This window comes from Chiloscyllium plagiosum, chromosome 48 (assembly GCF_004010195.1).
Source record: "Chiloscyllium plagiosum isolate BGI_BamShark_2017 chromosome 48, ASM401019v2, whole genome shotgun sequence".
Taxonomy (NCBI): domain Eukaryota; kingdom Metazoa; phylum Chordata; class Chondrichthyes; order Orectolobiformes; family Hemiscylliidae; genus Chiloscyllium; species Chiloscyllium plagiosum.
The window spans coordinates 1,961,756-1,984,992 of record NC_057757.1 but is presented as its reverse complement, the minus strand read 5'-3'; the positions used below and the strand labels follow the sequence as shown (position 1 = coordinate 1,984,992).

The window sequence follows — 23,237 nt, the reverse complement described above, 5'->3', positions numbered from 1 at the left end:
GGAATTGCAGTTCCTGTCAGTGCTGTCACAGTGGTTGTAAAAACAATTTACTTCAAGCAAGTTCAAAAATACTTTGAAATAGTGCTGGGGATGAATTTCACAAGACTTTTAATCAGCATAGTAAAAAATATACATCAGAAATTTCAGTGGGCACTTAAGAGTCAGTGACATTGTTATGGATCTGGAATCGCATGTCGATTAGACAAGGTAAGGACAGAAGATTTCCTTCCTTGAAGACCACTAATGACCAGATGGGTTTTAACAACAATCAGTAATAGTTTGATGATCACCTAGAATTCCAGATTGGTTGGTCAATTGAATTTAAACTCCAATTTTCTGGTGGGATTTTAACCTGTGTCCCCAGAGCATTAACCTGGGCCTCTGGATCATTTGTCCAGTGACATTACTACACCGTCACCACCTTCCTATTGAAGATGGCAATAGGTGCATGATAGACACTGGAATTTAATTGCTGCAAGATTTAATACTCTGATAAATGCCATCATTACTTGAACATTGCACAAACCTTATCCAATCCTCTGTACAGGTTGTATGTTACCACTGTGTGCTTATTCAGTTAATCATTTTGCAATGATGAACCAGTGATATCTGTACCTGTACCATAGTGGGCAGAGTGTGATGGAAAAATACCAGAGTTCTAAAGTACTGAGACCTGCAGGACCCAATGAAATTAAATTTTAGCGTCAGCCATTCATTTCAGCTTGATGTCTTAACTTTTTACCACTATTGATGAAGTTAAGAAACTCGCACATTCTGTGCTTTGTCCTCTCTCTCTTTTTCCTGTTTTGAGCTCTCCGTCGTTGACCTTTGCTTTTTTCTACAGGGGACATGGAAGTGGATTCTCCCCCAAAGAAATTGTTTGTCAGTGGTGTTCCTGGGATCGGAAATGCTGAGACTCCTCTGCTAACACCATTGCTTTCACACAGGTATGGCGAACATAGGTTGTTTTCTCTCCAGTAGAAGTGGTATAAACTGTATCTAAAGTTCTGCCGCATTTGATTAGATTACTTAGTGTGGAAACAGGCCCTTCGGCCCAACAAGTCCACACCGATCCTCTGAAGAGCAACCCACCCAAACCCATTTCCCTACATTTACCCCTTCACCTAACACTACAGGCAATTTAGCATGGCCAATTCACCTAACCTGCACATTTTTGGACTGTGGGAGGAAACTGGAGCACCCGGAGGAAACCCACGGAGACACGGGGAGAATGTGCAAACTCCACACAGACAGTTGCCTGAGGCGGGAATTGAACCCGGGTGCCTGGCGCTGTGAGGCAGCAGTGCTAACCACAGAACTACCGTGCCCAGGTAGATATCTTTCACCCTCTACTGTCGCTTTCACTGATAATATAGGAATCTATTATTAAATATTTTGTTCTGAGTGAGTGTAAGATTGACTGACTATTGGCAACCTCCATTCAATGTCATTTTCTGTTTTTTTCCTGTCCCAGAAGTACTGGTTACTTCCCATAACTTACATTATCCAAGTTGACGTGAACTTCAAAAGCAAAGTGTCTTACAAGCTCAACAGATCTTGATCATTTCTGGTATCTATCCAGGGGGACACAGGAGGGAGTAGAATGTTTGACTTATTTCCTCATCCGTTCCCTTCCCCTAACTGACGGGCTGTCCTAAGCCAGATGTTGGCTTAAGTCATCCATAGCGAAGCTGCTTGTGGGTTTTGACTGAACTACACTTGCTTCCATGCTGGAGCAGGTGAAAATTGACCACAACTCTTGTTTTGTATTACCAGAAAACTTTGGTGAGGAACTGGATAAGGAGCTAAGGAGGTATTGATGCCCATATTGGATTTAAAATTGCTGTATAAATGCGGGTGGTGGTTTTCCCTGTAATTGCCTCCAACCCACTGAGATCTCAGTGCTTCAGTTTTGGTTTTCTGCCCATGCTATTTTAGCTGCTTACCATTAATGGTGATCTCCACAGTTAGCTTTGGAGTTCCTTGCTCCAACCTTGCTGTCCCCTTCTCTCCACTTCACAGATCTTAACCTTTGGTCATCTGCCATCATGTCTCCATATGTGGCTCAGGGTTAAATTTTTAGTTTGATAATGCTTCTGTGAAGACTCATGGAAGTTTATTACGCAAGAGACGTACAAAATATACACAACAGTAGTTAAATGCAAAAGATATCAATGAGTTGAGAAGGAGGGAAGAGAAGATTTGGGTGGAAAGCCAGAGGAAGTTGTGTTTAGCTCCAATACTGCCAGTGACCCAATCCTAACAATACTTTTTTTTTTCCTTTTTTATTGTTTGTTTCAGCCTGGAATGTGTGAACAGCAGCCCTCCACAGACCGTGCCTCCATCAGGGCCTTATGTCGCAGCTTCACCATCCGCAGCCGAGATCGGTTTCACTTCGCCATTCGCCTCTGTGGCTCACCCCCCTGGAATGTGAACAAAAGAGACAATCACCCTTATTCTAAGAGATGGGCTACATAAAGCACTTTGTTAGAGGAGACTGTATAATAGCATTCCTAATCAGTATTTTATAGTCGATTGTATAGTTAATTAGTGAAAGAAACCATTCAAGGGCGGTCAGTGAGTAAGGGAACAGAATTTGCTCCTGCCTGCCACTTGGCCTGGAACTGCACAATTCATGGTTGGAGCTAACCTGACTCTTTGTCATTTGGGTTCAGACCTAGTGCCTGCCCACTGTACATACCACTGTATGAATCGCTGTAGAAAAATTAAGTTGTTGTGAAGTTATAAGAGAGTTGATGAAGCTATTCTTGCCCTGCGTGTGTGCGTGTGTGTGTGCGCGCGCGCGCGTGCGTGTGTATACGTACGTATGTATATACACCAATAGGGCTGGAGCCTGTGATAAAACAAGGTTGATCTCTGTCAACCATTTTAAGTATGACTTGGGACAAGGTTCTGCAAACATGACGATCAGACATAATGAAAAGAGCTGCTGTTGGGGCCAATCATTACTGTGTTGGCTAGTGAACTTTGCTAGTGGGAGTAGAGGGGAAGGGGGATGGTGTGAAGTGTGCTCCTGCGACTCTTCGAAGAGGCATGTTTCTACAGTGAGCTGGGAGCTTCTGGCTGCAATGATGGTGTATATATAGAATGTCATGACTTACAAATGGTGACTTCCACCAGCTTCAAAACACCGACTGCTTCATGGCTCGCTGTTGCTTTATCTGATTCTACTTTCTGTGAAGTTGGTTCCTGGATCATTTAACCAAACATTTTCATATCATTTGGGTTATCTTGCATGTTGGACTCACTTGTCCTATTCAAACTACCTTCAACAAGGGAAATAAGCAGATTATAAGGGTTGGGCAGATCACTGTTGCTGTGAGAACCATCACATGGGCATGCAGTGGCTCTTTAGGATGCAAATATGTTCAGGCATACATTGTGATTCTTCTGTAGTTTCCTCCCAATACAATTGAATCCCTGTATAATATTACATTCAGCCCGCTGTAATTTCCTTATTGGAATAATATATCAAACATTGTGTTCTGGGACTAACTTTGCTCGTCTGTACTTGACTGAGAGAAGACTCATAGACGTGACTTTCTCTTTCTTTCTGAGTCAGGATCTCTCGTGGCCTCCAAAGCTTGTGGGATCCCTTCCTCGATAACTGCCATGGAAAAAGTGAGGACTGCAGATGCTGGAGATCTGAGCCTGAGAGTGTTGTGCCGGAAAAGCACAGCCGGTCAGGCAGCATCCGAGCTCATTTCTGATGAAGAGCTTATGCCCGAAATGTCAATTCTCCTGCTCCTTGGATGCTGCCCGACTGGCTGTGCTTTTCTAGCACCACATTCTCTTGACTCCGAATAACCGTCATCCCAGCATAACGTCTGTCATGAAATTGCCTTCTGCTCAGCCCTGACACATTATGGGCTGAGTATGGTGTTGCTACGTACAAGCTAGGGAGATGGTTTAATATTACAGTATTATAAACATCGATGTTTGCATCCGGTGGTTCGGAGCTGGCATTGAGAACAGTTGAAGGCAGGCTACGTGGGGATAGTGAACCACTGCCATATTTGTACGTAAGTGCAACCGTATTGTGTTTTTTTAACTTCAGATGTCATGATTATTTAACCGAGGACCAAGAAATTCCCAGTGCTGTTATGTTTGGAACATAGCTGACCCCAAAAACTCCAGTGCAGGCTCCCGGAAATGGTCTTGTTTTCATGTGGAAGGTGCTTGCAATTGGAAACTTCATTCAGTAAGAGAAAGGTGGGATTTGTTTTAGCTTGAATGTAATGTAGAGGGAGGTACAGTGCTGAAATTGATGATGATTGTTAGGTTTGAAACAGTCATAGAGATGTACAGCATGGAAACATACTCTTCTGTCCAATTCGTCCATGGCGATCAAATATCCCAACCCAATCTAGTCCCATTTGCCAGCACTTGGCCCATATCCCTCCAAACCCTTCCTATTCATATACCCATCCAAATGCCTCTTAAATGTTGTAATTGCACCAGCCTCCACCACTTCCTCTGGCAGTGCATTCCATACACGCACCACCCTCTGTGTGGAAAAAGTTGCCCCTTAGGTTTCTTTTATATCTCGCTCCTCTCACCCTAAACCTATGCCCTCTAGTTCTGGACTGCCCCAACCTAGGGAAAAGATCTTGTCTATTTATCCTATGCATGTCCCTCATGATTTTATAAAGCTCTAGGAGGTCACCCCTCAGCCTCCGACGCTCCAGGGAAAACAACCTCAGCCTATTCAACCTCTCCCTATAGCTCAAATCCTCCAACCCTGGCAACATCCTTGTAAATCTTTCCTGAACCCTTTCAAGTTTCACAGCATCAGGATATTTGGAATTTCTTGGTAACTCATGAGCAAATTGATTTGTGCATTGAGTCAAGACCAAACAGTCACTGCCATGCAAACCTGAAGATAATTGCGTGCAATGTGTTGGACTCCAGTCATCTGGAAGACCCATAGCTCAATTTGATTTTTTTTTCCTTTGCTGATTTTAGAACATTAGCTGCCGTGTGTTGTTTCAGCAACTTGTACTGCACCAGTCCCATCACTTGCTGTTGTTGCTGTGAGGTTCTAAGCTTAGAGCGAATGAACTTCTGAAGTCACCCAGTCTGAGGGCGGGAATGCATCTGACCAGCAGTTAAGTTCAACAAACTCTCCTCATTCCCTCTGTAACTTTCTTCTGTCACTAGCTACCTGCTTTTATTAAGCCATTGTTGTTGCTTTTACTTGGAGGGAAAGCTAGGAAGTGGATAGTGCTGGCAAACCTTCAAAGTCTTGGTATTTCATTTGAGCCATCCTTTTGTTGGTTGACTTTCTCCAGCAGCTGTCCTGCTGGAGACTGTGTGGCTGGTTGGCAGGTCGAACCTAGTCTTAACATCAAGTATTGGCTCATTTCACCCCATTTCATACCAAAGCTTTTTAAGAGGAAAGAAAACGTGGAGAGGATTTTTTTTTAATTAAGGAAGAAATTGAAGTGTCTGATTGCCTTTGCCTCTGTGCTCAGAGTTTATTCACTTGTTGTTTAAAACTGTACAGAACCCATTTGTTATCAGGTAGTACTGTGTTAATCCAATTAATATGCTCTAACCCGAAGGGTTTAAAAGTAATTATTTACAATCATTGGTCTAGAGAACCACTGAGTAGGGATGACGCAGTATATGAAGAAAATAAATTTAGGGTCATTGGTGCCAATTTTATATTTTTATATAATTATATAAATTATATGTAAATGTTTATAAAAAACAGTAAGGGTTGTCTAACTTCCAGCTATTCAGAAAGGTCAGTCTTGTCTGTTGTTACCACTCGTAATGTCATTACAAACAATAAATTCATTGAATGTCAGGGTATGAGTGAGAATTTCAGACATCCGACGTGTTTGCAGCCGGACGCCTGCAAAAAAAAGTGTGAAGGGTGGAACTCACTTAACATGAAGGAGCATGGTAAGGAGTAACTTAGAGCGAAATAATTTAGAGAGCACTGAAATGCTGGAGTATTGCAAGCTTTCCAAAAATGTAGTGAAGGGGAAAAAATAAATTGTGAACAATGCCCATCCTTGGATTCATGCCATTGTGTAAGGAAGACCTGGCTGTCTGAAGTGGAACCTCAGCAGCAAGGTTACATATGAGTGTTCAATCTCCCACCATCTTTGTGTCTCTTAAGCTGTTTGAAAAGAGGCAGATAATTAAACACACGGATGTTGCTGAATTGTTTTCGTTGTGACTTAACAATTTTCTCAATTGTTATCTGTCAAATGGAATTGACTTTTTTCTCAATTTTATTGCCACAAAGGTGTCAAGGTGGCTAAAATATTTTAACTGAGGTGTGCGCGCGTGTTCCTCAGCATCAATCTTTAAGAAAAATGTGTTTCTACTGCATTCACAAAAAGTACAAGTACCCATCTATTCCTGTGACAATGCACTCAAGTGTTTTCTCTTCTGCGAATGCAAATGCTGGTAGATTAATCAAATCAGGACACATTTTTAAAATTGGACTTCTGTCCTATTATAATTTTTTTTCCCATACTTAAAAACTATCCATGTAAACCTTGTTACTCCGTAACAACACTCTCCTGCCAGTACTGATGTGGAATGACCAGTGGCAAGCAGGTGTGAGTAACACAGAGTTTCTATTAGAAATTGGAGAGGAGTTGGTAAGTACACAGATATGCAAAGCTTTTACTGTATTATTTATGGTAACTGTTACTTAGATTTTTTTCATTACATTTTACAACCTAGTTCCTAGATCACTGCAGTCGGTGTTGAGCTATGGCACATGTTTGACCATTTCACCCAAGTTGTCAATGGGTGGAAGTTGGCAGTGTTGTTTGGTGGCAAGTTTCATCAATACTTTGGATTTATTCAGAGACTAAAATAAGTTGGGAGAGGGAGGGGAAGAAAAGTCTCAGATTCACAAGGCATCTTGTTGCACTTTTTACTGAGTTTCCACATCAAAGTAATCTTTGTAAAGTATAGTATATAAGGGGGCCATTTGAGCCAATGTGTCTCTGCTCTCCTGCCTTTTTCCCCGTAGTATTGCAAATTTTACTCCTTAGGTTAAGATTCTAATGAAATATGACTTTTTTTTTTCCAGATCCTTTATAAACTCTCCAAAATAATGTTTTGAGAGGATTAAGCGATAAACTGGTTTTAACAAAAACCTTTTGAAAGAGAAAATCTTTTCAATAATTTTGACTTTTGAATGATGTATCATGAATAACCACATTGCTATTGAAACTTATTTGATTGCCTCAGGGAGGAGGGGAAGATTTTTTTTTTGTTTCTCAATCATGTCACAGCACCCAATTGGATAAGCAGTGAGGAACCAAATGGCCTTTTCCTTCCAAGTGCTTACATGAAGTAAGTGGAATAATTTATTGGCAACAATGGCCACAACTAAAACAAGATCCCTTTTAGTGTATAATCTGCTAGACAAGAATTGTTTAAACTTTGTTGAAACATGGGTGAACACTCCATCTCATACCTCTGTATTCTTCAGTGGTCCCTGCGACTCACAACTTCAATATAGTGACAGGGAAATTATGGGTCTTACCCCTTAAACAACTGGACTAGCAGTGGGAGCAACAAAACAAATTCCTTTTCACTTAGCAAACGGAAATTACCAATTTGCCAGGTAAAATGACCAATTTGGGCAATGAAGTTATTCAGATGCAGTGTGGTGAATAATCCTGCATAGCTTTCTCTTATGCAGCTTTTGTAATGTAAAGAGTCTTTTAACTAGCAGTTATTGTTGATAAAATTCCATGGACCAATATGAAAGTTGATGTGGCCTTTGTACATAGCTCTGATTTGCTCAATGTGTTCGGACTTAGACAGCCAGTTGTGGCATTGTCTTTATAGGGACTGAGACGCAGACATGGGGTATCTATGTTTGATAGCAGTTGAGTCCCAAGGGGTGCATGTCTTTGAAGATTTTAAATTCAATGTGTGACCATTGTCCAATATCAACATTTAATACAACAAGCATGATCTGGGAATGTTGGAGTTTCATTTTGCATCTGTGTACATCTGATAAGCATTTGGAAAACATACTACTAATTGGATTATGGTGTTGCCTATTATCAATATGGCTTCTCACAGATAAGCAGCCAAGTTGACTTTGTCATTTTTTTTTGGGGTTCTAAAATGTCCATAAATGAACATTAGATAAGAATAGGATCTCTTTTGGGCGATGTCATTCAGTGATACCCTTTTTTGTCAAATGTAAATGGGCACCAGAGATGTTGTGCTGGTTGGTGTCCAATGTCAATGGCTACAGGATTTCTAGAAAGAAAAAATGTTTGGGAGGGGTAAGGGGTTGGGTTGGGTTAAGGGGAAACAGGTTGTGGGAAAGGGCAAGAGACGGTTGTTTAAAGACAGTAGTTTGTGGATTACATCAGTGATCCACACTACATGAGCTGGCATTTGCAGTCTTACACGGATAATGGCACATGTTACAGCTTCATTTGAAAAGACTTTTTCAACCATAGTATGAGCCAGTGCCCAGTTGCATTAATGCAAGATGCCAACTTGAGCATTTACCTGAGCCAAAGATTCCTCGAATATTAACATGTTGGATGCTAAATATCACTGCATAGTATAATGGATATGAATATGCTCTGGATCCATGAGAGTGATATCTGGAGCATTATCTGTTGGCCTGTACAGAACCACACTTGTGAATGGAGAGCTGCAGTCTGGGATGGTGTAATTTGTAAATGAGAATAACAGTATTTCTGCATTTTTCTGTTTATGTGGCTCTGTTGGGAATGCCACAGCTTGTCTGTAAAAAATCAGTTGATGTGAAATGTTTGTATGTACAAATTAAATAATGAATCATTTAATATGCCTAGTCTTTTTCAGCTGGAAATCATAATGGCAGATCAACTTCAATTCTTTAAATCCAAGGAACATCAGTTAAATAACCTTATTTTTTCTGAAGTTAAAAATCACACAACACCAGGTGGAATATAATGTGGTGTTGTGTGATTTTTAACTTTGCGCACCCCAGTCCAACACCAGCACCTCCAATCATATATTTTTCTGAAAGTAACTGATCTTCTGATTACGTTTTAAAATTTTGGATTTAGGTAGTTTAGCATTTTTGGAGAATTTTTCTCAAACTCTGAGATTTTAAAGGATTTACAGCCAATGGAGTATTTTTGTAGTCACTTTCAGAGTTTGTTCTACACCAGTAGGTGCATGTTAGTTAGTGTTTCAATTCAAAATATTACTACTTTCAGTTATGGAGTCATACAACATGGTAAGACCCTTCAGTCCAATGTGTCCCTGCTGACCAGATTTCCCAAACTGAACTAATCCCATTTACGTGTGTTTGTCCCATATCAGTCTAACTTACCTTATTCATGTACCTGTCCAAATATATTTTAAATTTTGTAACTGTACCACATCTACCACTTCCTCTGGCACCTCCCACTGTATGAAACTGTTGTCCCTCTGGTCGCTTTTAAATCTTTCCTCCCCTCACCTGAAACCTATGCCCTCTAGCTTTGAACTTCCCTAGCATAGAGAAAAGAACTTTACTATTCACCTTTTCTATGACCCTTGTGATTTTATAAAACTCTAAGGTCATCCCTCCTGTCTCCTATTCTCCAGCAAAAAAGGTTGCAGCCTATCTCGCCTGTCCTTATAACTCAAACCCTACAGTGCCAGTAACATCCTTGTAAATCTTCATTGCATCGTTTCCAGTTTAATAATGTCCTTCCTATAGCAGGGTGACCAGAACTGTATGCAGTACTCTGAAAGTGGCCTCACTGATTAGATTACATTCCTTACAGTGTTGAAACAGGCCCTACGGCCCAACAAGTCCACACCGACCCTCCGAAGAGTAACCCACCCAGAGCCATTTCCCTCTGACTAATGCACCTAGCTCTATGGGCAATTTAGCATGGCCAATCCATCTGACCTGCACATCTTTGGACTGTGGGAGGAAACCGGAGCACCCGGAGGAAACCCACGCAGACACTGGGAGAATGTGGAAACTCCACACAAACAGTCGCCAGAGGCTGGAATCGAACCTGGGACCCTGATGCTGTGAGGCATCAGTGCTAACCACTGAGCCACCATGCCGCCCCTGTTCTGTATAGCTGCTGTATGACATCCCAACTCCTACACTGAATGTTCTGGTATAATGAAGGCTAGTGTATCAAATGCTTTCTTCACCCTGTCCACCTGTGATTCCACTTTCAAGGAACTATGTACCTGAACACATTGGTGTCTCTGTTTGACAACATTCCTCAAAGCCCTGTCATTAACTGTGTATGTCTTGCCCTGGTTTGTCTTACCAAAATGCAGCACCTAACATTCATCAGAATTAAACTTCACTCCTCGGCCCACTGGCCCAGCTGATCAAGATTCCGTTGCATTCTAAGATAACCTTCGCTGTCTAAAACCACCAATTTTGGTGTCAACTGCAAATTTCCTAAACATGCTTCCTATAAATAACAAATAACACTGAATCTAGTCCTGATTTCTGTGGCTTACTGAGTCACATGCCTCCAGTCTGAAAAATAACCCTCGACCACCACCCTCTGTCTCATACTGACAAGCCAATTTTATATCCAATTGGCTAGGTCTCCCTGGATCCCATCTGACCTAATCCTACGAACCAGCCTACTATGTGGAACCTTGTCAAAGGCCTTGCTAAAGTCCATGTAAACACTATCTACTGCTCTGCCTTCATTTATCTTCTTGATCACCTCTTCAAAAAACTTTGCCAATTTTGTGTGACACGATTTCCCACACAAAGCCATGCTAACTATCCATAGTCAGTCCTTGTCTCTCGAAATGCATGTAAATTCTTTCTCTCAGAATCCCCTCCAACAACTTAGTCATCACTGAAGTCAAGACTCACTGGTCTTTAGTTCCCTGGCTTTGCCCTGCAGCCATCCTTAAATAAAGGCACAAGATTAGCCACCCTTCAGTCTTCTGACACTTCTCCCATGGCTGTTGATTATACAAATATCGCTGCTAGGTGTCCCACAATTTATTCCCTAGCTTCTCACAATGTCCTGGGATATACTTGATCAGGTCCCAGGGATGTATTTATCTTTAAGTTTTAAGACCTCCAGCACCACAACCTCCTGTAATGTGGACTGTTTTCAAGACGTCACTATTTATTTCCCTGAATTCCCTAGCTTCCATGTCTTTCTTCACAATAAATACCCATGCAAAGTATTTGTTTAGTATCTCACCCATCTGTGGTTCTACACATAGACGGTCTCATGATCTTTGAGGCCCTGTTCTCTCCCAAGTTGTTCTTTTGCCATTAATGTACTTGTGGAATCTTTGGATTCTGCTTAACCTTATCTGCCAGAGCTATCGCATATAATTCTGAATATGAACCTTCAGAACATTTTGTGTTAAGGCTGTTTGTAATTTATATCCTGTCTTCCATATAATCTCCTTCATTGAATCTGTGAACTTTGATTTGGTAACTGATTATCTTTGGGAGATATGTAAAAGTCTTCTCGATTGGAATTCCCTCCATAAATTCTTTTATCTCCTCTGAAACTACCTATAGCTAAACATTTGACTTGTTTATTCCATATCAGTTTGATGTCAGCTTGGGCTGGTTTAGTGGCAAGAAATATTTGAGCCACTAGTGCCCAGCAATTCAACTAAGAGGAATCTAACCATCTCCCCTCTGTTCAACAGTATTGGAGCCTCTTCACCACTGATGCACAGTAGTGGCAATGTGTACCGTGCACAATTGTGCTGCAACAACTCACTAACGTTCCTTAGTACCTTCCAAATTCACTACATATACCATCTATAGTTCATACAGCTCGGAGAGGAACTTGCAAGAAGTTTGTGCTACTCTTGTAGTTTAACATTGTAATGCTCCTGTCATTGCCAAAGTCTAAAATCGAGCTTCTCCCATGACAGAAATTTTATTGGTAACAGGAATTGTGAAAAAACTGTAGGATGCCAATATTATACACTTCAAGAAAAGGTAAGGGAGCAGCCAGGAGATTATACCTGTTAGTCTTGTCTGTGGTTAAATGGAGAAAGTGAGGTCTGCAGGTACTGGAGAGTCGAAGTCGAAAAACGTGGTGCTGGAAAAAGCAGGTTAGGCAGCATCCAAGGAGCAGGAGAGTCAACATATAGGTCATAAGCTGCCTGACCTGTGTTTTTTCCATTGCGACACTTTTTGAATTTGTCTGTGGATAATGTCTATTTCATGTATTATACCCGTTTTGGAATATGAGAGTCATGGTTAGAACCAAAGAATTAGTCACCATCCAGCAGCAAATGGTTGTTTTCTCTGCTTTCTTAATAGAATTTCTGTTGTGTTGCTCATGGGGACTCATTGATTTTGGGGCTATTATGATGGCCATTATTCTCAATATTATCCCTACAAATATCTTGCCTCCCCTGCTTCCACCTCATTAACTTGTGTGTCTATTGTTAGAGTAGTGACTTGTAGGTCATGAGAGACGCTATCCAAACGTAAGCCTTTCTTCTTGTTTCTTCTACAGAATTTTTCTTTAGGCCTAGCTTTCTTCCTTCAATTTGGTGAAACTTTGACTTTACTAGAAAAGTTCTAGAAAGGGGAAAACAGAGTAATCACTCACTATGGGAAAAATTACTGAGCAAACTGCTGGGATTAAAGGCAGTCAAGTCTTCAGGGTCTGATGATCTACATCGTAGGTCTTGAAGGAATTGGCAGCACAGATATGGATCCATTATAGTTACAATATTGCAAACTTGATGTGGAAAAGGTTCTAGTAAATTAGAAAATTGCTAATCTAATGTCCTTACTCAAATAAGAATGGCAGGTTTGCAATGCAGATTGATGCTAACAGCATGGTTTAAGGGTAAGTTGACTAATCTGCTATAGTTATTCGAAGATGTATAAGCAAAGTGGATGATGGGGATGTTGTGGATGTATGTCTGGATTTCCAGAAGGCATTTGATAAGTCACCGCATAAGGTAAGATCACATGGGGTTGGGGTAACTTATTAGCTTGAATAGAAGATTGATTGATTAACCAACATAAAGCAGAGAGTAGGATAAATGAGTCTTTTTCTAATTGGTTTGATGTAACTAGTGGGGTGCCACAGGATTCAGTCCTTGGGGCCCCAAACTATTATAATTTATAATAATGATCTGGATGCAGAAGGTACTATCACCAAATTTGCAGCTAACAATAAAATTAGGTTGGCAAGTAAGTTGCAGTAAGGAAGTAAGAAATTTACAAATAGATATAGATGGGTTAGGTCAATGGGCCAACATTTGGCAGATGGATTTCAATGTGGTTAAGTGTGGAGTTATCCATTTTTGTTGGAGGAATAGGAAAGTAACATGGAAAATAAATGAAGAGAAACTTGAGAGTGTTTCAGGACAGTGGATTCTTGGTGTCCTTTGCATGAATCACAAAGTTATAATGGAGTTACAGTAGGTAATAAGGAAGGCAAATGGAATTGGCATTTGTTTTAGCATTTATGGCTAAAGAAATAGCAATACAAAGGCATTAGTGAGATCGGACCTGGAGTAATGTTCAGGAGGACTGAGTTGCATTGGAAGCAGTTCACAGGAGACTCACTACGTTAATTCCAGAGATTGGAGGTTTGTCATATGAAGATAGATTGAGCAGTTTAGGCCTATCTTCTCAGCATTTAAAAGACTGAAAGATTTAATTGTATTCATGGTACTAAAGGGCACTGACAAAGTAGACACAGGATGCTTTCTCTTGGGCAATTTAGAATGAGAATTCATAGTTTTAGGATAAGGGATAGTAGATTTTAAAACAGATGAGGAGAAATTACTTCTCTAAGGGTTGTGATTCTATGGAATTCACTACCCCAGAGTGTGTGGATGTCGGGAGATTAAGTAAGTTTGAGGAGATAAACAGATTTTTAATTAGTAATGGGTTGGAGGGTTATGGAAAGAGGGGCAGGAAACTAGAGTTGAGGCTGAGATGAGATCAGCCATCATCATATTGAATGGTGGGAGCAGGCAAGAAGGGCAGAATTGCCTTTTGCTCCTCATTACATTGTTTGAAGCACCTGTCACATAGGATAGTGAAAATCTAAACTCTAATTTTCAAAAGCTTTTTAGGTTGGGGATCAATTGAAAATATCAAACTGAGTTGGTAGATGTTTTTGTTACAGTAAGGATGTTTTAAGGGTTATGGAACAAAGTATGGAAAGTGGAGCTAGGATCTAGATCAGCTATGATCAGTTGAATGGTGGGAAAGATATGAGGCATTGAATAACCTCCTCCAGTTCTGACAGAAGCACATGTGAAGGTGGCTTTACAACAGGAGCCATTCTGTGTGTTGCAGTGATTGTAATGAGGTCAGCCAGGTAGACCTCATAGAATAGTAAATTAGATTCCCTACAGTATGGAAACTGGCTCTTCAGCCCAACAAGTTCACACTGACCCTCTGAAGAGCAACCTACCCAGACCCATTCCCCTACCCTATATTTACCCCCTGACTAATGCACCTAACACTGTGGGCAATTTAGCATGACAAATTTACCTGACCTGGTCATCTTTGCATTGTGGGAGGAAACCCATGCAGACACTGAGAGAATGTGAAAACTCCACACAAACATCGCCCAAGGTGGGAATGTAATCCGGGTCCCTGGCACTGAGTCACCGTGCCGCCCATATGGGTTCCCTGATTTGGGCAGTTAATCTTCTCCAGTCAGGGAGCCCTGGCTGACAGATAAGTACAGCAGTGTCTGAAGAAAAAAAGAACAAGAGTGACAACATCCTCTTTATACTGGGAGCAGGATCAGTGTCAAAGGCTGTCCATATGAAAATAAAGGGTGACTTGGTGATGGGATACCTGACTCTGTGGAGTTATTTCAGTGGCAGTGAGAGAAAAGCACATTCCTGAAGAAATTCCCTTTCAATAGTCATCTTTGAGTTGGGGTGAGCATTTTTGGCATCATGCCATTATTTGAGCAGCATGACTTGTTCATTCTTGCTGTCAGAGACTGGACCCAGTATGGGGAAAGAATGCATCTTTTTTCTCAAGGCAAATGACATTAGGGCAGATAAAAAGTAATTCTCCTGACAGCTTGTGGACCCGCAGCTTTTTCGGTTATCAGGAGTCTAACTTCCCCTGAGGCACCAGATACTAAAACCTTTCAAGAGCTGACCAATTTAGTTAAGGAATGTTACGACCCCAAGCCACCTGGAATTCTGAGACACTAATGGTTTTAGTCAGCAATTTGAGAATCAAGGGAATTCGTATTTGGATTTTTGACAAGATTAAGATGATTGGCAGGGGCATGTGACTTTGATTTAACCCTTAATGAGATGCTGAGAGATCTTTTGGCATGTGAGCTTAATGATATAGTTATGCAAAAGCGTCGACCAGTTGAAGCCTAACTGGACTCAAACAGGCACCACAACTGGCTTTATTGTTGTAAAATGTGGCAAGCAGAGCATATGAATTGCAGGGTATTATGATGGAAGTTGACACTGTCGCCAGTTGCACTGAGCTTGAATTAAGGCAATTGCATAATCTCACTCAGGATCCAGACCGACAAGCCATTGTGGTTGCTGCTTGTATGCAGACTAGAGACAGCAAAAGGGTCCCACTAGATCTAAACTAAGTGTGAGAACTCATAAACCAGTATCGAGGAAAGTGGACACCCTGCAAAGTCCGCAACATCTGGTTTGGAACAGTTAACTTGCTTAGCAACATCCAAATCAGAAACAATCGAAATAAATACCTGGTTAAACGGTCACCCAGTTCCAATGGAGATCGATACCAGTGCAGCTGTTTCAGTGACTATTGAACCAATCTTCAATAGAATTCACTCTGGACTTCCACCCTTAAGTTTTCTCAATACCTAGGCTGGACTGAGAACCTATACCAGGGAGCCTTTGCAGATTAAGGGTTCAACTTTGGTTCGATCTATTGTGAGAAGCTGCTGGTTCAGTTCCCACTGATTGTAGTAAAAGGCTCAGGCCCGAGCTCGATGGGGTGAAATTGCTTGAGAAAGATTGACCTAGATTGGCTTAACATTTTTCAATGAGAAAATGGCTGCCTGAGTGAAGTCCTAATTAAATACCTGGATATTTTCAAGAAGGTCCAGGGACTATCAAAGGAGTCCCTTGCATGTTGACCAAGAAGCAATTCCACGGTTCTGCAAGACCTGCCCAGTGCCATTTGCCCTTTGGGCAGAAGGAGAGGCAGAAATCAGAGGGCTGGAAAGCGAAGAAATCATCAAACCAGTCCAGTTTGCAGAATGGGCAGCACTGTTCATACCAACTGTAAAGTCTGACCGGTCCATTTGCCTTTGTGGGGATTTTAGGCAAACCATAAACTGCATTTCACAACTGCCTATATACCCAATCCCTAGCATAGAGGATTTGTACACGAAGCTAACAAGGACGCTGTCCTTCATGACTGTGGAGATGAGCCTTGTGCACTTGCAATTATGGTTAGGTGAGGATTAATACATGAGACTGCTATTTGGGGTATCACCAGCCTATGCAATTCTTCAGCAGATGATGGAGAACATTTTGCAAGGTCTACTTGCTAATAACAGAAGACCAATAAGGAGCGCTTAGAGAACTTGGACATTTTCCTTAGATGTTTCTGCCAGATGGACGTAAGCCTTGGAAAGTAGAAGGAAAAAAATGTGTTCCAAGCGACCCATTTGGGCTACAGTGTCAATAAGAGTGGATTGCACCCAAGGGAAGATCAAATGCGAGTGATCAAAGGTGCTGCAGCGACCATATTTGTACCAGAACTTAAGTCTTCCCTTGGGCTGGTGAATTATTACAGAAAGTTCATATGTAACCTGACCTCCATCCTGGCACCTTTGCATTAACTCTTTAAAAAGAGTCTATGTTGGAAATGGCATAAGGAACATCAAGACACAAGACTCCTAAACCAGAGAGAGAGTTTATTTCAGGGGATGATGTTTGATGCAGGAACCATGGGAATGGCCCTGCAAAGGTAAGAGGCATGGTTGATGCAAGGTCAGGTCCAGTGATGTAATAAATTCAGGTAGGTGTAGGTGTGATAGTCCTGGTCAAGCATGTGGACTATATGAAACTGCAAACTCACAAATGGTGCAGGAACAAAATGTGCTGAGCTTCTTGACTGCCTTTCCAAGTGTTCCGGAACCTGTGGGTTCTCCCTCTTTGACAAGCATCGAAGATATTTCGAAATATGAGATGGACAGGCAGATGTTGCTGCCTCAATGCATTTACTGCCTGAAGAGGTGAATGAATTTCTTCCCAGATGTTTTGCAAGAGGCGAGCTACTGTACATTAAATGCCAGCCATTTCAAAGGCAGAATTGGAGGAACCTGACCCGGTGCTGAAACACCGCAGGAAGAGCTGCAAATAAAAGCAACCAGCCAAGTCCTTGCATTAAAAGGAGGAGGGACGCAGTGATTATAATAAGGTCAGCCAGGTGGGCTTCCTAGAATTAGTTCCCTAATTGGAGCTGTTAATTTACCTCAATCAGGAAGCCCTGGCTAACAGAAAATAGGAGTGACACACAGTGCCAGACTGTGAGAGTTGGATCAGTATCAAGAACTCTATGTTTAAATGGGATTACTGCCCCATGTGGAATTATTTCTTGTGTAATCAAGAACCCATTTTGAACAAATATCTAATTACATTTTTGCCATTTTAAATCATCCTAACCAAATGGTTAGGGTTTGTGACATAGCTGAATTGGTTGCGCCATGTCATATCGTAGGTTTCATTGATCCTATATATAAAAGCAAGTGAACCAATGGAAGTTGAGAAATCAATATATTGATGTTCTTGCAACACATGACTTTCAAATAAAAATGGTATATTTATTCTTCTGAGTGACTAAATAGATTATTATTGGTTACTTTCACTGGAGACAGAATAAAAACGTTAGTTCCCCTTTTGCTCCCAAGTTTGTAGACTTACTTATTTTGATCAAGACAGCATCTGCACCTGGTTTTATTTGGTCACTATATTAATACTTGAGCACTTTAATTTGTTTAAATTTAAATGCTGTCAACAGCTGCAATTTCCGTACAGCAAAAAAAACAAGAATTTTCTATCTCTTGTTCCCCTCCCACAAATATACTTGAAAATGGGCCATCTTGAAGACATAGGCATAAATTATCAATTATGTTTGAAGTTTGTGAACAAAATAAGTATTTAAGGAAAAATTAAACATTTAAAATGGCTGGTTTGTGACTAAAAAGGAGGAAAATAGTATAATACTTAGCGATTTTTGAGATTGAAAGATAACCAAAGTAAAAAGCAGTTGACTTTTTTAGCTATGGTTCAGTTGCTAGAATATTTGCCTTTACATTTAGAAGGTTGTGGATTCAAATTCTATGCCAAGATTTAAGCACAAAACTCAGCTCTGGTGACAGTGCCGAGGGAATGCTGCATTGTTTGAAATGCTGTTTTACTTTGAGATAATAAGTTAAGCTCCAGCCAATTGTTCAGGGAGCATTATTTTACAAAGGTCCTAGGTTGTTGTTTATTTCTCAATCAGCATTAGACACTCATTATCATATTGCTGTCTGTAGAAATTTGCTGTTTTTCTAATGATCAGCTGGAGCAATGACTTAGCTATTTTATTAAATTAAAATTCGGTTTTCTCTCATGTGTGACCATAATCAAGATATAATGTCTAATACTGCTTTTGGCTTCTGTAGTTTTTTCTCTATTGAAAGAGTAATTTGGGTGTGGTGTAACATTTGGGGCTCAGTGGTAAGCACTGCTGCCTCACAGCAACAGTGAGCTGGGTTCAATTTCAGCAGCAGGCTGTGTGGAGTTTGCACATTTTTCCCACGTCGGGATGGGTTTCCTCTGGCTGCTCTAGTTTTCTCCCACAGTCCAAAGATGTGCAGGTTAGGGTAGATTGGCCATGCTAAATTGCCCGTAGTATCCAGGGATATGTAGGCTAGGTGGATAAGCCGTGGGAGGTACAGAGTTGCAAGGATCGGGTGGGATGCTCTTTAGAGAGTTGGTGTGGACTCTGGTTGAATGGCCTGTTTCCTCACTATAGGAATTCTATGATTCATCTATGGTAGTGTTTGGACGGAACTATTTTTCATGCCTTCAGTAGGTGTGTTTCTCAACTCAGCGTGGTATTGTTGTCATTAGTTGTTTGAACCTAGTAAAAGCTGCCTGTTCTACCAATACCACTGCATGTCTTGAGCAGAGAGCTTACACTGATATTCATACTGTGATGATAATTAGGCAAGATCTTTGCTAAACAGTTCACAAATCCAACAAATTATTGCACTGCTTTCACATCTATTGGTATCTACATCCCAGATACATCTCTCACCTACTCAAGATCCATGCAGAATCGTTTTGATGTTAGGATGTGACCTATGTACTTGACTTTAGGCATTTCAAATTCCAGCTTTCTCTAGCTCAGCTTCAGGTTTACCTGCTGAGTTCTATCTTGCAACCACAGCAGATTCAGACTATAGCCTTCCAATTGTGTCTCCATGTCGATACACTAGCAGATCAATCCTCAGTAGCTTTCACTCCATGAGGATCACTGACTGACTATATTGTGCTGTCTGTGCTGATACTCTTCTGGACTAGTGAAGATACAAAATGGCATGATCAATCATGTAAATTTATAGAATGTAGTTAGAAAACTGCTGTTTTCATCAAACGTTACTTGGTACTAAGCATCCTTTACATTGATGTGGTGGTGCCAGTGTGGGACTGGGGTGGACAAAGTTTAAAAAAATCACACAACACCAGGTTATAGTCCAACAGGTTTACTTGAAAGTACTAGCTTTCAGAACGCTGCTCCTTCGTCAGGTAACTAGTGAGGCATGATCATAAGGCACAGAATTTAAAGCAAAAGATCACAGTGTCATTCAATTAAAATGATATATTGAACAAACCTAGTTTGCTGTTGAGTCTTCCATCTTTTAGAGTGGGTTGCAGGTTTCGGTTCATTAATATGTAAATCCCGAGAACTTCTTGGAAGTCACCTTAAGATAACTTAAGGTTTTATAAAAAAATTCTCTCGCGCACACTCGCATGCACACACACGTGCAGGCGCTCTCTCTCTCTCTCTCTCTTCCCCCACCCCTCATATGCACGCGCACACACAAGGCTATGGGGTGAATTTGCATTTGCAGATACATTATATTTTTTCTCAAAAAGCACACAACCTGCAGACAGTCAATGCAGGCAGTCAATCCATGTAACATTTTATAAATTCCTACTTTGGAAATAGAACCTATCTGACTCAAGACTGAGATACAGACAGACTCTAACCTCACACCTTTAATATGTTGTCTGAGCTGAGATGTCATTTTTTTTAAAAACCTTGTTATCTCAAGAATGTGACTTAAAAGAAGTTCTGGGATTTACATATTAATGAACCAAAACTTGCTATCCATTCTAAAAGATGAAAGACTTAACAGCAATCTAGGTTTGTTCAATATATTGTTTTAATTGCATGACACTGTGACCTTTTGCTATAAATTCTGTGTCTTATGATCCTGGCCCACTAGTTACCTGATGAAAGAGCAGCGTTCTGAAAGCCAGTACTTCCAAATAATCCTGTTGGACTATAACCTGGTGTTGTGTGATTTTTAACTTTATCCTTTACATCGAGGATGGTAAATTCTTTTGCTTTGGCAAGTTGCATCAAAATTTCTTCAGTGGTTGGCATGTGATTAGATTAGATTAGATTACTTACAGTGTGGAAACAGGCCCTTCGGCCCAACAAGTCCACACCGCCCCGCCGAAGCGCAACCCACCCATACCCCTACATGTACCCCTTTCCCTAACACTACGGGCAATTTAGCATGGCCAATTCACCTGACCTGCACATCTTTGGACTGTGGGAGGAAACCGGAGCACCCGGAGGAAACCCACGCAGACACGGGGAGAACGTGCAAACTCCACACAGTCAGTCGCCTGAGGCGGGAATTGAACCCGGGTCTCTGGCGCTGTGAGGCAGCAGTGCTAACCACTATGCCACCGTGCCGCCCCAGTAAACCTCTATATGGTCACTCCTCAGCCTCCAATGCTCCAGGGAAAACAGCACCAGCCTATTCAACCTCTCCCTAGAGCTCAACCCCTCCAATCCTGGCAACATCCTTGTAAATCTTTTTTTAACCCTTTCAAGTTTCACACATCTTTCTGATAGGAAGGAGACCAGAATTGCACACAATATTCCAATAGTGGCCTAACCAATGTCCTGTACGGCCGCAACATGACCTCCCAACTCTGACTGATAAAGGAAAGCATATCAAACGCCATCTTCACTATCCTATCTACCTTTCAAGGAGCTATGAACCTGCACTCCAAGGTCTCTCTGTCCAGCAACACTCCCCAGGACCTTACCATTAAGTGTATAAGTCCTGCTAAATTTGCTTTCCCAAAATGCAACACCTCACATTTATCTAAATTAAACTCCATCTGCCACATCTCAGCCCATTGGCCCATCTGATCAAGATCCTGTTGTAATCTGAAGTAACCTTCTTCACTGTCCACTACACTTCCAAATTTGGTGTCATCTGCAAACTTACTAAGTATACCTCTTATGCTCATATCCACATCATTTATATAAATGATGAAAAGTAGTGGACCCAGCACCAATCCTTGTGGCACTCCACTGGTCACAGGCCTCCAGTCTGAAAAACAACCCTCCACCACCCTCTGTCTTCTACCTTTGAGAACATTCTGTATCCAAGTGGCTACTTCTCCCTGTATTCTATGAGATCTTTAGTGTTTCCACTTAATATGTCCTTTTGTCTTCAGTATTGTTCCACAACACATCTGAGAAGCTTGCAATGTACAAATAGCACTGGTATCTATCTGACACTTCACATTAATTTAACTCACTTCTGCAGTCTTAAACCATAAGCAACCTTTAGACTTGACAATACCAATCTGTTATATTCTGTTAAAATATGTCAGTATCGATGGTTGACATCTCTCCAGCAGCCATCTTGGTAGGCATGTTTTGCTTCTTTCTCGATAAATATTTGCATACGAAGTGATTCAGCATCTTGCAGTTGGAGCCCATTGGACATGCTTCCTTTTATGTGATGTTCTACTGAATTTTCACAATATGTCATCTGGCCTTTATCTTTTGGCTGGTATTTAACATTGCTTCTTTGTTTCCAATGTGTTTTTATTTGGCCCAGACTGTTTATCGGTATATCATCAAGCCTTACCTGTTCTTCCATTAATACAATTAAATTGATGATTGACAATATCAGAGCTTCTGAACATCCATAGCTTGTTTGAGAGTAAATTTATTCTCTTTCAACAAATGTGCTCTTACAGCAGGATTCATTTTCCTTAAACTGTGTTATTTTTGATGATATCCTTCAGTTGTCCAAATGCTCAGGATTCATCAAAATGTATTAATGTGGTCACGTGTTGATCAATTTCCCACCAAGTTCTGATGTTGATCACATTGTTCATATGCAGTATTAATATGGGGTTCAAAAATTGTCTTCAAACTTTTAGCACTCTTTCCGCAGCGGGATAGCATGTTGCTACTCTTACTCAGTCTTTTTTATCTGCAGCTATTTCATAGTTTTGCCATAGTATGGAAAAATATCAAGCTCTGACTCGTATCTCCTTTCATTTCCACTGCAGCAGAGAGTGGAAAATGCACAGCCATTTTGATTATCCAGTAATTCAAAACTGCAGGTTTTTTTTACAAAGAAGAAACTTTCTTTCAGTAGCTGACTGTCTTATAGCTCTGAAAATCCACACCTTTTCAACTGCTTCCCTCTGGTATCATGTTCTAAATGATGCATCCTTAATAGCCACAGTGAAGATCAAGGCTGAAAATGTGTTGCTGGAAAAGCGCAGCTTATGCCCGAAACGTCGATTCTCCTGTTCCTTGGATGCTGCCTGACCTGCTGCGTTTTTCCAGCAACACATTTTCAGCTCTGATCTCCAGCATCTGCAGTCCTCACTTTCTCCCCACAGTGAAGATTAAGGTCATACGAGTATAGTACATTAAGGATGTTTTTCTTGGTGCTGTTGTAACCTACCTTCGAGCCAAGAGCTCCAGATTCAAGTCCCACCTGCTCCATATGCATGTAACAGTGTCTCTGAAAAGACTGATTCAAAAATATCTACAATTGTATTTCTCCAAAAAAAGTACACCAATCCATTAGGTGTAAAACACGGTGGACATCCTGTGGTCATGAAAGATGCTGTAGATGTGGAATTCTTTTTAAAGCTTTTAAATCTATTGACTTATAATTTTGTTCGGATTGAACATATTTTACAATGGGAAATAGTTATTT

The 23,237-nt window shown here is 40.9% G+C and overlaps 1 protein-coding gene across 1 annotated transcript in view; it reads left to right on the top strand.

Annotated features, from left to right (window-relative positions):
- The window catches only part of LOC122544304 (P2R1A-PPP2R2A-interacting phosphatase regulator 1-like), a 32,787-nt gene extending 30,046 nt beyond the window's left edge, over nucleotides 1–2,741 (top strand). Inside the window, exons 9-10 of the mRNA XM_043683445.1 lie at nucleotides 845–947; nucleotides 2,302–2,741. Coding sequence (XP_043539380.1) covers nucleotides 845–947; nucleotides 2,302–2,434 — 236 coding nt within the window. The 3' untranslated portion in view covers nucleotides 2,435–2,741. The remainder of the gene's footprint in view (nucleotides 1–844; nucleotides 948–2,301) is intronic.
- The last annotated feature ends 20,496 nt before the right edge of the window (nucleotides 2,742–23,237 follow it).